The 19149-nt window shown below is 41.1% G+C and overlaps 1 protein-coding gene across 2 annotated transcripts in view; it reads left to right on the top strand.

Annotated features, from left to right (window-relative positions):
* The window catches only part of LOC121846792 (chemokine-like protein TAFA-1), a 264698-nt gene that overhangs the window by 221088 nt on the left and 24461 nt on the right, over positions 1-19149 (top strand). For both annotated transcript variants that reach the window (XR_006083726.1, XM_042324337.1), the window contains exon 3: positions 16798-16938. Coding sequence is in view for 1 of the 2 variants with exons in the window: in XM_042324337.1 (XP_042180271.1) it covers positions 16798-16938 (141 nt within the window). In the remaining variant the exon portion in view is untranslated. The remainder of the gene's footprint in view (positions 1-16797; positions 16939-19149) is intronic.

The raw sequence follows: 19149 nt of genomic DNA, 5'->3' as shown, positions 1-19149 counted from the left end.
TTGCTCACATTGAGATAGAGGTTGTCCTGGCACCACACTGCCAGATCTCTGTCCTCCTCCCTATAGGCCATCTCATCATTGTTGGTGATCAGGCCTACCACTGTTGTGTCGTCAGCAAACTTAATGATGGTGTTGGAGTCGTGTTTGGCCACGCATTCGTTTGTGAACAGGGAATACAGGAGGGGACTAATTACACACACCTGAGGGGCCCCAGTGTTAAGGATCAGCGTGGCAGACATGTTGTTGCCTACTCTTACCACCTGGGGGTGGCCCGTCAGGAAGTCCAGGATCCAGTTGCAGAGGGAGGTGTTTAGTCCCAGAGTCCTTAGCTTAGTGATGAACTTCGTGGGCACTATGGTGTTGAAAGCTGAGCTGTAGTCAATGAACAGCATTCTCACATAGGTGTTCCATTTGTCCAGGTGAGGAAGGGCAGTGTGGAGTGCGATTGAGATTGCGTCAACTGTGGATCTGTTGGGGTAGTATGCGAATTGGAGTGGGTCTCGTGTGTCCGGGAGCATGCTGTTGATGTGAGCCATGACCAACCTTTCAAATTACTTCATGGCTACCGACGTGAGTGTCACGGGGCGGTAATCATTTAGGCAGGTTACCTTCGCTTCCTTGGGCACAGGGACTATGGTGGTCTGCTTGAAACATGTAGGTAATTCCCGGCTCTGTCAGGGAGAGGTTGAAAATGTCAGTGAAGACACTTGACATTTGGTCTGCGCATGCTTTGAGCTGGTCCGCACATGCCAATATCTAATTTACACAAGCATTCATACCCCTGAGTCAATACTTTGTAGATTCACCTTTGGCAGCAATTACAGCTGTGAGTCATTCTGGGTAAGTCTCTAAGAGCTTTCCTCAACTGGACTGTGCAACATTTGTCCATTATGTCAAATTGTCAAAATGGTTGTTGATCGATTGCTAGACAGATATTTTCAGGTTTTGCCATAGATTTTCAAATGTATTTTTGTCAAAACTGTAACTCGGCCACTCAGGAACATTCACTGTCTTCTTGGTAAGCATCTACAGTGTAGATTTTGACCTTGTGTTTTAGGTTAGGTTATTTATCTCAGAGTGTCTGGTGGAAAGCACACACAACCAGGTTTTCCTCTATAATTTTGCCTGTGCTTAGCTCCATCCCTATTCTTTTTAATCCTGAGAAACCCACCGGTCCGTAAACATTACAAGCATATTGTAATGGATTTGCCCCAAATATAATACTTTGTATTCAGGACGACACGTTAATTGCATTGCTATATTTTTTGCAGTATTACTTTAGTGCCTTGTTTAAAACAGGATGCATGTTTTAGAATATTTTTGTTCTGTACAGGCTTCCTTCTTTTCACCCTGTCAAATAGGTTAGTATTTTGGAGTAACTACAATGATGTTGCTCCATCCTCTGCATTCTTCTATCACAGCCATTCAACTCTGTAACTGTTTTAAGTCACCATTGGCCTCATGGTGAAATCCCTGAGAGGTTTCCTTCCTCTCCGGCAACAAAGTCAAGTTAATAACTTCACCATGCTCAAAGGGATATTCAATGTATGCTTTTTCTACCAATAGGTGCCCTTCTTTGCTAGCCATTGGAAAACACAAAACAAACATAATACCACTTTGACATTATGGGATATTGTGGGTAGGCCTGTGCCAAAATAATCTTAATTTATTAATGGTTCAAATCAGGCTGTCGCAATATTGGCGATAGCTTTGTGAGATCTGACATGCCCCCTGAGCCCACTCAGGCACTCCTGACACCTATCCCAAATGGGAACTACAAATGTGGCTCATGCACACAGTGTAATAGCACTATAAAAACATCCTTCATGAGACACCCACATACAGGTCAAAAAATCCCTGTTAGGGGTATTATCTCATGCAAGACCAAGGGAGTAATCGATCTCATCACCTGTTCATGTGGAAAAGCCTACATAGGACAAACAAACAACGCGTAGCTGAAGACTGCAGCTTAATGAAATGTAAGAACATTGACTATCCAGTAGCAGCTCACTTTGTTGAAGCTAATCATCCAATCTCCTTCCTCAAATAAACAGGCATTGAGCACGTTGCTCTACCAAGGAGAGGAGGTAACATCGAGATCCTACTACTACAAAGAGAGGCTTACTGGATATCCTATCTAAAAACATTGACCCCTAGTGGTCTGAATATTGACTCAGATCTCAGGCCCTTCTTATGAACAGCTCTTTCTTTTATGAACAAGTCTTATAAATTGATATATTCTTTCTACAGTTTGTTAGCGTACACCTAATGTGTTCCCCCTGTTGATGACCCTCATTATACATTAAGGTTGAACCAAAATATTACATGTAACAAATATGAAGTGAAATACGAAACAATTAAATATCTGAAATTGAATTAAACAATAATGTATGTTGATGCTTATATGATGTACATGTTTCTATATGATAACAAAAGCCTAATATATTTAATATGCCATGTACTATTTTTTTTACAGTTTCACTAATTCATTCTAATTAACTTAATCACTATTGTCATTGGTTTCACTAATTGTCTACATAACCTGGTTCAAGTATTCATGACATGACCCTGAAGAAGGCACAGTGATGCCGAAACATTGGTAAATACCCAAATAACTTACTGGGAGTTTAAATGTGGAGTGTGAGACTTTCTTTATTTTGATAGTTTACCAAATCAGGCTGTAACACAACAAAATGTGGAAAAGGTACAGTACTTTCTGAAGGCACAGTACATACAGACTAACACACGCTCCCTACTTCTGTTCCTTCACACGTTCCTTTTCTTCATCGGGAGGTGTTAGTCAAAGAGTGTTAATGGCAGCGAGGCAGTATGACAGCCTAGGCAGCACACTTCCCTGGGAGATGACCTGGTCAGGGTGTGTGTGAACCCACAAGGTACTGGGGCCCGGGCGCCAAGGCCACCATCAGAATACAACACCAGGCTCATTTCCACCAATCCACACACAGAACACTTGCTGCCTGTTTAAACACGCATTGCTTGTATGGATTTAGGGTCTTTCGTATGAAAGACACCAAGGCCTTCAGTGCTAGTCATGGGGGTGTGTAATTTCAATAACGTTCTGACTCAGAAGGTGCATTTAAGCAGATGAAATATGGAAGGCACTAAGTGCAGTCAGAGGGGAACGACATGAAGAGTTTTTCTGGCGAGGCTCGAGGCCCCGATATCGTCACATTAGTCCATATTATGTTGCTTTGTAGTGCATTTTAACATTTTCTTAAACTAATCAGGGGATTGTTCCTGGAGTTCCTCCTTGATGTTTTAGTAATGATGAGCTAAATCCCTTTGCCTGGCTGATGATGCAGCACCATTAAAGATACATGCACAGGGACAGCTGGGGCTCATCCACTTTGATGCCTCTGCCTCCTAAAACAAGTCATTAATATCTCCCATTTTCTTTCTTAATTTCTGATGCTAGTTGATTAACACGCCACCCTTTAAAGACCCAGCTAACTGATATAAAAAACACAGACTTGGCCAAACAGAATAGAGCTGTTTTGATATCAGACTTAATTGTCAGCAATCAAAAGCACTTCACTATGAATGTACTGCACCTAAAGTATGTCTGCCACTCAAGCGTAAATACGTTGTCTGAAAAGAAGCGCCTGTTCCATAATGCATGGCCTTATTCCACTATATTCCAGTGTGATTGAAAACAATCCACTTCGATGCTGAAGATAATGAAATGCTGTTGGTGCTTTAATAGAGATGTTTTTCACTGAGAAAAGATTAAGAAAAGATTGTTTTAAGGTTCATAGCCAAAGAGCACTGGAGGGGATAAGGAACTCAATTTGATATTCATCAGCTGCTTCAAACAAACTACAAATGAACACAGCTCCCAGTTAGTTCCAAAAATGAAACAAAAATGAACACATTTTTCTGTTCTTTTTTTGGGGGTATTTTTCCCTTATCTATTTATTGAATGTGATCATTATAACCACACTCTTCAAATTGAGTCTGTCTGCCATTTAAAACTAAACTATTTGCTGTCAGTTAGTGAGAGACTGCCAAAGAAAAAAAACTCACACAGAGAGAAAAGGTAGAACGAAGGACACCCTCTTATCTGCCAAAACAAAACACCCACTCAAACATGCAGGGAAATTGAATTGTGATTAAGATGTTGTGGGTTGAGAGGTAGTCTTTGAGTTATTTAGAGTGGGCCTCTCTGTCTTAGGTGTTTGTTGTTATAGCGATACATTACAGTATAATGGCAGCTCTGAGGGAGAGAGAGACAGAGAGCTCTTGAAGAATCCTGGCAGAGTCTCTGTCAATGATTACGAATCAGGGCACACTCTGCATAAATTAGAGTGCTGTTAATTCTTAGAAGAGGTGAGGAAACTGGGAACAATCCCAGAACATTAGCTAAGATTCCCGTTAAGTTCTATACTAAGCAAAAATATAAACGCAAAATTCAACAATTTCAACGATTGTATTGAGTTATGTTTCATATAAGGAAAGTAGTCAATTGAAATAAATGAATTACAGTAAGCCCTAATCTATGGATTTCAGATGACTGAGCAGGGGCGCAGCCCTTGTGGGCCTAGGTGTCACATTCTGACCTTAGTTCTTTTGTTTTGTCTTTGTTTAAGTATGGTCAGGGCGTGATTTGGGTGGGTTGTCTATGTTAGTTTTTCTATGATTTGGTATTTCTGTGTTTGGCCTGGTGTGGTTCTCAATCAGAGGCAGCTGTCAATCGTTGTCCCTGATTGAGAACCATACTTAGGTAGCCTGTTTTTCACCCTTGAGTTGTGGGTGATTGTTTTTATGTTTTGTGTCTACACCAGACAGGACTGTTTCGTTTCTGTCATTCTCCTTTGTTATTTTGTTTAGTGTTCTTGTGATAATAAATTATCAATATGGACACTTCCAACGCTGCGCATTGGTCCTCACCTTCTTCCACCAACAACGGCCGCTACACTAGGAAGGCATAGGCCCACCCACTTGGGAGCCAGGCCCACTCACTGGTGGGCCATGTCCAGCCAATCAGAATTAGTTTTCCCACAAAAGGGATAATGTTTCATTAGGTTGTGGGTACAGTCTGGTGGGAACATTGTTGGGAAATCACAAAAGATGATTTTCACAAAACACAAAAACTGTCCAGCTGTGTGGATGATTCTACAATGTTTCTTTTAGGATGCAAAAAAACAAACATTCATCTGATGTTGCATGAATGTTCCTAGAACACATTTAATCTGTTTTTTAAAGGTTCTCCGAATGTTTCATTAGGTTGTGGGAACAGTCTGGTGAGAACATTGTGGGGACATCCCAAACCACAAAACGGTCCGGTTGTGCTGACATTCAGATCATGTCTGTATCAGGTTGCACAAAACATTCCTTTGATGTTGCAACAATTTTTACAGAACAGCCTTTCTGAGTTCTTTAAAAGTTCACAGAACATTTAATTAGGTTGTGGGCACAGTGTGGATCCATTACAAGAGATAGGTTCCCAAAATACAATATGCTCAGTTGTGATGACATTCATACCATGTTTTATTAAGTTAGGTTGCACCGGATGTTCGCTGTAAGAATGTTGTAAGAATGTAAGAACGCTGTAAGAATGTTGACAGAACACCTGGTCTATTTTCATTAAAAGATGCCAGAACATTGAATTATGTTATGGGACTTGTCTGGGATGTTGCAAGAATATTCTTGTGATATTCACATAGGTTGCACAGAACATTCCCACAATGTTGCACAATGTTCCACAATTTTGAAATAAGTCCATAAGTCCATAAATAAGTCCATAAGTCCATAAATAAGTCCATAAGTCAACAATATTCCATTGGTGTTCATACAATATGCATTTGAACTTGTCTTGGAGGTCCTCTGAACATTTTAAGGACATTTGGAACATGTTATATTTAAATCTTACCTGATACTGCCACACAATGCTCCGCATGCAAATTTGTAGCTCCTTAAAGCATAAAACAGCAGATTGGAAAAAATCCCTATTTATGTTTCTCTCCAGGTTTAATGGCAATTCACATTTGAGGGCTGTATTGTAGGCCCACTTGAAGGTTATATAGACACATGGCATTTTAATTTAATTCATAGGACATTTAAACATCATTTAATCATTCAACAACCATATTTTATTAATTGACAATCTGCACATTATTTCATTCATAGGACATTTGAACAGTACAGAAGTCCTGAAGCCAAAGCACAAAAAAAAAAAAAAAAAAAAAACGTAGGCTCTTGGAATGATCTTGTTTGAACGACTTAGTACGTCGTTTGAACGACTTAGTACCTCATTTGAACGACAGTATCTTGTTTGAGCGACTTAATTGTTCTGTTGTCTAATTAGGCCTCATTTTCTATGCAGCTAGTCAGACCGTGTAATGGTTGCTGTAGCCATTCATTCACTGATTCCATCCATTGATATGATTATTCATTATTCATGATTATTCATTGCTGGTTCATTGATATCCTAAAGCATCTAAATGGGTGAGTGTGGAGCGAGTAGCAGAGTGTAATTCAAGCAGATCTCTTTTTTTTAAATGGTGTCGGCCTTCTCCCCCGCTTAAATTTTGCACTGGTACTGCGCAGCCACAAGCTCTGGGCATGCTCCACCTATAGCATTATTTGTTTCCTTTATCACTTTTACTTTAATTAGGCCTATTCGGTTGTAATTAGTTAGCCTTCCCCAACCACAGCATCCTATATCTAGTTTGTGTGTTCTACTTTCTACCATTAGGATATGTGCTTTCTATTTTGAAGTACTTGAAATGTATTAACTGATTTAGGTAGGCAATACATAGGCTACTGTACAATGTATTAACTGATTTAGGTAGGCAATACATAGGCTACTGTACAATGTATTAACTGATTTAGGTAGGCAATACATAGGCTACTGTACAATGTATTAACTGATTTAGGTAGGCAATACATAGGCTACTGTACAATGTATTAACTGATTTAGGTAGGCAATACATAGGCTACTGTACAATGCATTTTAGTTTTTATAGGAATAGAAACTCCATAATTAATCTAAAATAGCAGAATTACATTGTAAATAATATAGGCCAGTATCAGCTTCTTTTCATAAACAAACGGGAAGTAATCAACTCAAACTGCAGCGGTCAAATGATTTGTGCACAGAAGCATGAAAAGAAGCTGATACTGGCCTTTATTATTTATTTATGAAATTGTAGCTTAATTAAATTGATTTGTATTATGGTGTTTCTATCCCCCCCAAAACGAAAATACATTTGACATTATCCTATGTATTGCCCACCTAAAAATTATGTTGACACATTTGATGTCCTTCGTAATAGAAACAACACATCCAGATGTTAGAAAGTATAATATAAACTAGATATAAGGCTACTGTGGGTGGGTAGGCTAAATGACTACAACCGAATAGGCATAATTCAAAGAATAATGATAAAGGAAACTAAAAACGCTAGGCAGAGCATGCCCAGAGCCTGTGGGTGAGCAGTACCAGAGCGAAATTGGAATCGGAGGGAAGGCTGACACCATTTTTCCCCAGTCTGCTATAATTATGCTTTGCTCCTTGCTCCACACTCACCCACTTACAGTGCCTTCAGAAAGTATTCATACCCCTTGTCTTATTCCACATTTGTGATCGACAGGCTCAAATCGGTCTAATGTAGCAACATTTGGAATTGTGTTCTGTTTTTTACGTTGGATAAAGGTAGAGACACAGAGCTACAAAATGGTATATCATACACTACAGTTGAGGAACAATGGGAAAGTCATTTTGCTTTGACAGTTGATAAACTTGTAAACTCACTTTTGAGAAAATGGCCTTTGAATGTTTTGGTACTACTATTGGAGAGCCCTTCTTTGTCTACACCCATTCAGCATCGTTCACACCTTTCTTAAGCTTTAGCCCCACCCATCTCTTTAAGGGTTGATCTGAGCGTTCTGTACTAACAGCAGTCAAGCACCCATGCTAACTTGCTAGCTACTTCCAAACAACTAAGTGAGAGAGAACAGCTCACTGAACATTACTCACCCTAGCAGAACTGGTTAGGCTGTTATGTTATCCAGAGCATTGGTGACTGCAACTGTGCTGTCAGATTGTCAGTTCGTGAACTCAGAACCTTTCACATTCAGAGCGCACACTGGGCGCTTTGGCCGATGAGTAGGGTTGATCTGAACATTCTGACCTCACAACGGCAGTCAAGCACCCAAGCTAACTGGCTAATATTGGCTAGCATGCTAGCTACTTCCAGATACATAATGAGGGAACACCCCATTCTGACCATTTTAGATGCCCTAGCAGAGCTGGTTAGGCTGTTTTCATGTTATCCAGAGTGTTCGTGACTGTAACTGTGCTGCTGCCTAAAATGTAATTGTGCTTTTTTGCCAACGTTTACTGACACCAGCCATATTCAACTGGTGTTTAGCCTTCGTAAATTCATCAGTTATTCTGGGCTCTGGCACACTAAGATGAGTCTTTTATTAAGACATGTAGCTAGCTAACTAGCTAGGTAAACAATGAACCTTAATCCCGACTCATGACGTTACTGCCCTACATGAATCTGCAGGTAGCTAACCAACCAGGTTAAATGTTAGCTAGCTTGCATTAGGCTATAACTAGTGGCTCTGAGATACGAATTATAAGATCATACACCTAACATTAGTAAGTGAGCAAGAAAACTCATGTTAGCTAGCTAGCTAACAGTACACTTTAACTTGAAATGAAAAGACTTTATGTCAAAATTAGAAAGTGAAATATCTGAAAATGTAGCCAGCTAGACTAACTTACCGATGGTCTGAAAACGGAGTAGATAGCCACAGCGAATTTATCAGCTAGTTCGTCTATCAACAATTGTTGCAGTGACAGGGTATTGAAATGGATATTTGGATTATGGAGTCTTTTGTTAAGACATGTAGCTAGCTAGCTTAACAATGAACCATAATCCTGACTCATGATGTTACTAGCCTGCATGTACACTTTAAGTACACTTTAAATTTAAATTAAATCACATTCTGTCAAAATTAGAAATGTGTAATATCTGAAAAAATAACTAGCTAGACTATCTTAATGTATACATCATTGTTGGACGTGTCTCCTGTCGGATGCCAAGTTGCCCTTAGTTTGAAGATGTAATCAGGAGACGTGTTTTCTCCATCTCCTTAGCTATCATACTCGAATTCCATTGACTTCAAATCTCGGTCCTCCAGAAAGTGGAGCGCATTCATGTAACGTTGGCCAGCAAGCCAGTCAGCGAACGTTAGCTAGCTAACAGTACACTTTAACTTGACATTAGGTTTATGCAGTTTTACTAGGCGGTACATAAAAAAATGTGTTAGACAGGATTACCTAGACATACTGACCAGCTCAAAAAGACAGAAGCGTGCTATTTGGCAGACCAATCCAAACTAATCTCTCAGCATGTTCAGCCCACTCATTATCTTAGCCAATCATGGCTAGTGGAAGGTTGCTGACTTTGTCTGTGGCTAAACCAACTAGGCTTGTAATTTAACAATTGCATTTTGTATTTACAGATGGCATACACGTTAGTTATTAAGGCACATTAAAGTTCACATGTTCGAGAAGGAATTTTCTGCCAAAAAACACATTTTGATTTTTTTTTAAAGTTTACCTCCAAATGGCTTTCGTGTGAAGTAGTGACCCCGCGACATACACTTAGTTTACAGAAACAGGTCACATGTTGTTATGTTACAGCCTGAATTCAAAATTGATTCAATTGGAGGGTTTTCTCACCCATATACACACAATACTCCATAATGACAAAGTGAAAATGTCTTTTTGGAAAACGTTACTAATTTGTAAAAAGGAAATACTGAAATATCTCATTTACATGAGCATTTACACCCCTGAGTCAATACTTTGTAGAAGCACTTTTGGCAGCTATTACAAATGTGAGGTTTTCTGGGTAAGTCTCTAAACGCTATCCAAGCCTGAATTGTGCTACGTTTGCTCATTATTCTTGCCAAATTATTCAAGCTCTGTCAAATTGGTTGTTGATCATTGCTAGATGTCCATTTTCAGGTCTTACCATATATTTCCAAGTAGATTTAAGTCAAGGTCACTCAGGAACATTCACTGTCTTCTTGGTAAGGAACTCCAGTGTAGATTTGGCCTTCTGTTTTATGCTACTGTCCTGCTGAAAAGGTGAATTCATCTCCCAGTGTCTGGTGGAAAGCACCAGGTTTTCCTCTGGGGTTTTGCCTATGCTTAGATCCATTCAGCTTATTTGTTATCCTGAAAAACTGCCCAATCCTTAATTATTCCAAGCATACCCATAACATGATGCAGCCACCCCAATACTTGAAAATATGGAGACTGGTATTCAGTAAGATGTTAAATTCGATTTTCCCCCAACATAACACTTTGTATTTAGGACAAAAAGTTAATTAAACTGGCCCATTTGGGCTAGTTGAATACTATGTACAGCAGCATTTGATGGGTTTGAGATAGCAGATGTTTAAATTGGTGAGAAAGAAAACAGTCTCCAAACTTCAGTCTATTTTGTTCAATTTGTTTCCAGTCACAAATGCAGCAGAAACTGAAGGAAAGGCGGCTACAAAACAGGTGTTGGCTTTAACTGATCAGTGAGATACACCTGCTGGAGCGTGTGCTAAACTGGGTGTTGCCATCATGACCAGTGAACTGAGATAAGGCAGAGCTTTTGCCTAGCATGGACTTGTAGATGACCTGGTCTCAGCCAGTGGGTCTGGCGACTCGGGGATGTCGGCCTTCTAGGACCAGCCGATGGGCTGGCCTTCTAGGCAGTAGAGCATACAGGTCGCAGTGGTGGGTATAATGGTGCTTTAGTAACAAAACAGATGGCACTATGATAAACTGCATCTGTTTGCTGAGTCACTAAAGATTGGAAGCTATTTTGTAGATGACATCGCACCTCGAGGATTGGTGAGGATAGTCAGTTTTACGAGGTAAGTTTGCTGTGACGTGAGTGAAGGAGGCTTTGTTGCGGAATAGAAAGCCGACTCTAGATTTGATTTTAGATTGGAGATGTTTGATATGAGTCTGGAAGGAGAGTTTACAGTCTAGCCAGACACCTAGGTACTTATAGATGTCCACATATTCTAGGTCGGAACCATCCAGGGTGGTGATGCTATTTGGGCGTGTGGGTGCAGGCAACGAACGGTTGAAAAGCATGCATTTGGTTTTACTAGCGTTTAAGAGTAGTTGGAGGCCACAGAAGGAATGTTGTATGGCATTGAAGCTCGTTTGGAGGTTAGATAGCACAGTGTCCAAGGAAGGGCCAGAAGTATACAGAATGGCGTCGTCTGCGTAGAGGGGAATCAGGGAATCGCCCGCAGCAAGAGCAACATTATTGATATATAAAGAGAAAAGAGTCGGCCCGAGAATTTAACCCTGTGGCACCCCCATAGAGACTGCCAGAGGAACGGACAACATGCCCTCCGATTTGACACACTGAACTCTGTCTGCAAAGTAGTTGGTGAACCAGGCAAGGCAGTCATTAGAAAAACCGAGGCTACTGAGTCTGCCGATAAGAATATGGGGATTGACAGAGTCGAAGGCCTTGGCCAGTTTATGAAGACGGCTGCACAGTACTGTCTTTTATCGATGGCGGTTCTGATATCGTTTAGTACCTTGAGCGTGGCTGAGGTGCACCCGTGACCGGCTCGGAAACCAGATTGCACAGCGGAGAAGGTACGGTGGGATTCGAGATGGTCAGTGATCTGTTTGTTGACTAGGCTTACGAAGGCCTTAGATAGGCAGAGCAGGATGGATATAGGTCTGTAACAGTTTGGGTCCAGGGTGTCTCCCACTTTGAAGAGGGGGATGACTGCGGCAGCTTTCCAATCCTTGGGGATCTAAGACGATATGAAAGAGAGGTTGAACAGGCTGGTAATAGGGGCTGCGACAATGGCGGCAGATAGGTTCAGAAATAGAGGGTCCAGATTGTCAAGACCAGCTGATTTGTACGGGTCCAGGTTTTGCAGCTCTTTCAGAACATCTGCTATCTGGATTTGGGTAAAGGAGAAGCTGGGGAGGCTTGGGCGAGTAACTGCGGAGCTGTTGGCCGAGGTTGGAGTGGCCAGGAGGAAGGCATGGCCAGCCGTTGAGAAATGCTTATTGAAGTTTTCGATTATCATGGATTTATCAGTGGTGACCGTGTTACCTAGCCTCAGTGCAGTGGGCAGATGGGAGGAGCTGCTCTTGTTCTCCATGGACTTTACAGTGTCCCAGAACTTTTTGGAGTTAGAGCTACAGGATGCAAATTTCTGCTTGAAAAAGCTGGCCTTTGCTTTCGTGACTGACTGCGTGTATTGGTTCCTGACTTCCCTGAACAGTTGCATATCGCGGGGACTATTCGATGCTATTGCAGTCCGCCACAGGATGTTTTTGTGCTGTCGAGGGCAGTCAGGTCTGGAGTGAATCAAGGGCTATATCTGTTCTTAGATCTGCATTTTTTTAACAGAGCATGCTTATCTAAGATGGTGAGGAAGTTACTTTTAAAGAATGACCATGCATCCTCAACTGACGGGATGAGGTCAATATCCTTCCAGGATACCCAGGCTAGGTCGATTAGAAAGGCCTGCTCGCAGAAGTGTTTTAGGGAGCATTTGACAGTGATGAGGGGTGGTCGTTTGACTGCGGGCCTGTAGCGGATACAGGCAATGAGGCAGTGATCGCTGAGATCCTGATTGAAGACAGCGGAGGTGTATTTGGAGGGCCAGTTGGTCAGGATAACGTCTATGAGGGTGTCCTTGTTTACAGATTTAGGGTTGTACCTGGTGGTAATAATGCAAATGGCTCTAAGATACAAATAATATTACTACACAGATCATACACGTAATGTTAGCTAGCGAGCCAGCCTGCTAACATTAGCTAGCTAGCTAACAGTACGCTTTAACTTGCATGAAAATGACTTTCTGACAAAACTAGAAACATATAATATCTTAAAATGTTGCTAGCTAGACTCTTTTACAAGGATGAATGCTTCTCCCTCTCTGTCACAGATGCCATGGTTGCCATTATTTTGAAGATGTAATCCAGAGACAGGTGTTTTATAAAAAAGCTTGGCTAAACCAACTAAGCTCATAATTTAACAATTGTATTTGTATTTACAGATGGATTCAAGTTTGTAATTAAGGAACATGAAAGTTCACATGTTCCAGAAGGCATTTCTGCCAAAAAACACATTTTTATTTAAAAAAAATGTTCACTTGTGAAGTAGTGACACGCGACATACGCCTACTTTCCTAAAACAATTCACAATTTTGGTTTTCTGGGGAGGCGTTCTGTTATCTCTGCACTGACATAGACAAAAACAGTGCTATTGTCTCCATGTCTGAACTGGACAGATTTAGTGACAGGGGAGATGGTATCCCGCACACCCCTGTCCCCCAAAGTGTCAAAACACAAAGCTCCTTCTCTTTCCAGTGAGTTTTCTCTTCATCTGATGTTGCCATAGGAGATTCATACTGGAATGTGCATATGCGAGGGTGTATACAATACACACCATGCAGCACACATCCAATCCTACCTTACTACTCCTTTCAAACTTGGGTTTCTTTGCTTTTTAATCATGAGCGGTTAATTCATTACTGTGAATAATGACTCTGATCTGTAAGCTTCCATTTCTCATCTCTTCTTTCTCTTCATATTCCAGCGCTCCTTCGTTAGTGGGGTTTTAATTGGCCGTTGGGCTAAGCTGAAAACAATGAAGAATTGATTTCCTTAAACATAATCACCTAAACCAGTCGCCTAATGACTGCTGTCACTGTGGGCTCCGAGGAGAAAAATGACCAGTCGATGCTCTCATTGATGCCCTTCACCTCATCCCACCAAAGGGTAGAAAGCAGAACCACCTACCCCATCTTACCTGTTTGAATGAACCCTTCTAGCTGAGTGACAGCCTGTGTACAGTCCATCCATCAAACACACATGCACGCGCGCATGCACACATACATGTACAGTGCACCTTGTTTACATTCACATACACAAAGACAAATACACAGACACACACACAAATGTGCACACACAGGCCAGGAACAGATGCACACACATAGGCATGCAGCACACAGGCATGCAGCCCACAGGCATGCAGCACACAGGCATGCAGCACACAGGCATGCAGCACACAGACATGCAGCACACAGGCATGCAAGCACACACACACACACACACAAACAGAATAGACACGTATTAGCCCCATGCTGACATGGTCCAAGTGAGCTTAGGTGTACTGTATGTGGACAGCATAATGTACTGTCCAAGTGCCCATTTGTCCTCTGCATATCACTCCCCTCTGGCCCCATGGTGTCCGATCAGGTCTATTGTACTGCTTACATTCTCTGTCTGCACAGATGGTACTGAGTTAACTGCTCTAATGTCCACCTGGCTGATGGCTGGACATAGAGCTGCTTATCTCACCCCAGGGTCTGGAGCTAAATAACACACACATGCATGCGCATACACGTACACATACACACATGCGTGCACACACAGGTACGCACACACAATCACACACACGCATGCATTCTGATACATATACACACAGGCATGCCCAAATGCAAGAACACACACACACACACATACACAAACACACAAACAGACACACACACGCAAGTCCTATGTTTTGATAAAATATCCCATATGGAGGTGAGATAGAAGAGATGAGTTTGGAAGAAGAGATGATACCATATTCGTTGAATGTCCTTTGAAATTCATTTCAGACAGATATCCAATCTTAATTTGTCCAGTTTCTCGCATCAGAAAAATAATTCTACAGCAACAGGACATGTGAATTATATGGATTATAAATAATGGAAATATTTTTAGAAGTTGATACATTTTTCATTAGGGCAAATCAAGTCTGACATATTTAAGTGGAATTTACAAACTTGAGAAGCCTTTTTAAATCTTGAAAATGCTCTGTGACAACAGAGTGTTGATCACACCGGTTTGCATTTCTTATTGACAGAATAATTGATTCCTCATAGCAATGCATTTTCAGAATTTAGGAGTCTTATGGAATCATTGTGGGTTTTGACCAACATCGACAAAAGGCCAAGGGGTATAATAAATATTCCCTAAGTAGTCAGGACTTGAAGGTGGGCATTTTGTGAGGGCTGCCTCTACAACAGGCTTGAAAGCATGTCTCCAGGCAGGAAACTACCAGTAAAATATTGAATAAATCCAACATATTGTGAGTTTTGGGGTTTAAATATAGTGCACTCAAGGGATTCTTTCCTCACTTTTATGGTTTGTGTTATGCCTCATGGCCGTTATACTGTATCAAAAACTAAGCTTGTGGAGAGTGACATTAATTCTGCAGGACAGCGGTGGCCAACATAACTGCAAATGTACTCCTTTTAATCCCAGTCTTCTCTGCCTGTGGTCTGGGCATGGCAGACCTTGATGAAAATGTGAAAAGAAAAGTGTTACCAAGCTCAGTTCAGATATTTTTTTCAAGATCCAGCAACTTCAAACGTTGACACAGTCATCCTCCAATAAGACAATATAACGATTTTACCAGCATGTTTAAAATGCAATACCACCACGAAGAAAATCACACTGCTACAAAAAGAGGAAAAGTTATTTGGCTCCCATTTACCTATTCTCCCTCTGATCATCCCTCTCTCCTCTCCTCTGTGAGCTCCAGTTTAATTGTTGGACGATGGTGTCTGTGGTGACGGCTGTCAGAGGAAGATGAAGAGTTTTTCCTGGGGCGTGAGGAGAGGGCCACACGGTGATGGAGGGCCCCTCTCCTGCAGCTCCGCTGGCTGCATTAGCACGCCACTTTATAACTATGTGAAAGGGGCACTACCAGTGGCTCCCTCATTACTCACCGGCCCAGTCGGTGCTCTGGCAGGCCCCTGCCCTCTCTCTCTCTATCCATCCTCTCTCTCCATTCTCCTCTCTCCATTTTTTGGAGAGGAGGGACGTCCCTAGGCTCCATCAGCCCCTCGCTCCCCAGGGTGATCCCTATTGTTACTTTGACCCATCAGTGGCACATTTCTCCTCCACATTATTTTGACAACCTCTTTTGTCAGAACGAGGTCCATTGTGCTGCAGTTGTTGTAAATGATGTCACCTCTGTAGAAGAGCCATTGTTAGTGGAGGCTGGTTTAACCCAGTCAGCCTGGTTAAGGCCTGGTGTGTGTTGTAATAATGAGATTTAATTGCTCCGTTTCTCCAGGCCTTCACTCCTGAACCTACTGGAACAGATGATTATCATTTGCAGGCTCTCAGGGATGCAAGGAGAGCCACATTAATGCAAGAGCAGAGCATGATTTCCTCATCAGGGAGGGATTTGTAATGGATTGAGAAACACCCTGAGAGTCAAATTAGAATCATCTAAATGCCTCTAGGGGCAATTTGCAGCGCATGCTGTGGTGAAGAGGATAACATAGTAATTGCATGTTATGTGCCTTACATTTATTTTCAGCAGTATTTTTACAATGTGTACTATGTGATTATATGAACTCATGATTGAATTAAGTTCAGGTTGTTAAAAACAACAGAAAGGTATTTACCCTCAGATAAATGTAGCCATTTAAAAAGATGAAGTGAGTAACCATAGAAGCTAATTAAAATAAGCATTATGGGCCTATTTAGTACAATGTATTTTTTAGCACACCGTCAATCATTTGTTCTATATAGAATTCCCATCAGGGATCTATTTCATTTCTAACACCATTTTGTACATATACCAATCATCATCGAACATCAACCCTACTCTTGACGTTGTAGTATATGGTCCACAGTAATTAACCAACCAAACTCCTCAGCTCCATGTGTCGGCTAACCACGTGTCTCTATCCCTCTGTGTGTGTCCTCAGAAGGAGGGACGTGTGAGGTGATCGCAGCCCACCGGTGCTGTAATAAGAACCGTATTGAGGAGCGCTCCCAGACCGTCAAGTGCTCCTGTCTACCGGGAAAGGTGGCCGGGACGACACGCAACAAACCCTCTTGTGTGGATGGTAAGGACATGTTCATAGCATGTTTTTCCCTTTTTAATAACACATATGGCTTAATATTCTCAAAAGAAGTAGTTCTCTAAATGTATTGTAGAGGTACTTTTTTTTTAACAATCATTTATAGCTAATTGTAATTACAACATTGCTGGCTTTTACATACTTTTGAATGAGACTGCCACACGTTGAGGTGTTTCAACAGCTTTCTACCTAATGCGGCTCATTCTTACATGAGTAGGGTTGCAAAGCTAGTATTTTACCCACGTTACTGGAATTTTCAGTAATTTTAGTAATTAACTGATAATCTATGGCAGAAATTTAGGTAATTTATACTTGAATAACTTTCAAAAAATGTAGTCATATATCGTATTCATTTTCATATCTCGTCCATATTGTCCATGTAGATACACCATATTGTTCAAGATAAAATAGTCTAATTAATGAAAGGACAAAGGCACTATTTTCAATTACCTTTGCAACTTGTCCAACTATTGACATTTTTCACAACTGTCACCAGTTCGACGCCACAACGTTTACATATTGACATAGTAAAATAAATCAGTGTAAAAAAAAATAGGAAGGATATTTCATGCTGAAATCCTCATATTAAACGACCAAGGGTGTTGATGTTTTATATTTACGATAATGTTTTACAGCTTTGTCATCCCATTTTATTAATTAAAAAAGAATGTTATTGAATTATTTCATATAGTTTTCATGTGATAAGGCCACACAGAGGGACAGAGATAATTACACCTGTGATAATCTGAAGCATCCCAAAAGGGCCACTCGATACTAGTCTACGATCCTTGAAAGATGCCAACATTCTGGTAGTTTACTGGTAAACTTCAAAAGTGTCAAATAATATACTCTATGCATGACTCTCTTCTGTCCTAATGAAGTCAATTAAGATAATATCAAAGCACTCTAAATTGGAGACTAAATCGAATCTGGGTGAGTGCTGCAAAGGATTGTGGGAGACAAGCAATACCTTAGAAGCACAGCTGAGGACATGAGAATTACCCATGTTGAATATTGCATGGCCCAAGGCATCTTAGGTTCATAAATGAAAAAATAAAAAACTGTCCTCACAAAGGAACGACATAGTCTTCATCATGAATGACGGTACTATGAGGAGGCGTATGTCTGCCCTCTTCAATCCATTTCATTGGCTTGTTTAACTACATCTGACACATGAGACCGCGAGACAACGGCGTAAACTTTTTGAAAGTTCTGAACTGAGCTCCTAAGGCTAAGGACTCCGAACTTGGTTGACTTACTAAATTTAAGAAAGCCGGCGTGGTCCACAGCTACTGGTTGCGTGCCATGTCATCAACTGTGTCATTGACTGACACATTTCTATGACATACAGTTGAAGTCGGGAGTCTACATACACCTTAGCCAATTACATTTAAACTCAGTTTTTCAAAATTCCTGACATTTTATCAGAGTAAAAATTCCCTGTTTTAGGTCAGTTAGGATCACCGCTTTATTTTAAGAATGTGAAATGTCAGAATAATAGTAGAGAGAATGATTTATTTCAGCTTTTATTTCTTTCATCACATTCCCAGTGGGTTAGAAGGTTACATACACTCAATTAGTATTTGATAGCATTGCCTTTAAATTGTTTAACTTGGGTCAAACATTTTGGGTAGCCTTACACAAGTTTTCCACAATAAGTTGGGTAAGAGTCAGGTTTGAGTCAGTCAGGTTTGTAGGCCTCCTTACTCGCACACGCTTTTTCAGTTCTGCCCACAAAATGTCAATAGGATTGAGGTCAGGGCTTTGTAATGGCCACTCCAATACCTTGACTTTGTTGTCCTTAAGCCATTTTGCCACAACTTTGGAAGTTTTCTTGGGGTCATTGTCCATTTGGAGGATCCATTTGTGACCAATCTTTAACTTCCTGACTGATGTCTTGAGATATTGCTTCAATATATCCACATAATTGTCCTCCCTCATGATGCCATCTATTTTGTGAAGTGCACCAGTTCCTCCTGCAGCAAAGCATCCCCACAACATGAAGCTGCCACCTCCCGTGCTTCACAGTTGGGATGGTGTTCTTCGGCTTGCAGGCCTCCTGGTCAATATTGCCAAACAGTTCTATTTTTGTTTCATCAGACCAGAGAACGTTTCTCCAAAAAGTATGATCTTTGTCCCCATGTGTAGTTGCAAACTGTAGTCTGGGTTTTTTATGGCGGTTTTGGAGCAGTTGCT

Source organism: Oncorhynchus tshawytscha, linkage group LG07 (genome assembly GCF_018296145.1).
Source record: "Oncorhynchus tshawytscha isolate Ot180627B linkage group LG07, Otsh_v2.0, whole genome shotgun sequence".
Classification (NCBI taxonomy): Eukaryota; Metazoa; Chordata; class Actinopteri; order Salmoniformes; family Salmonidae; genus Oncorhynchus; species Oncorhynchus tshawytscha.
This window is presented reverse-complemented; position numbering and strand designations above follow the sequence as displayed.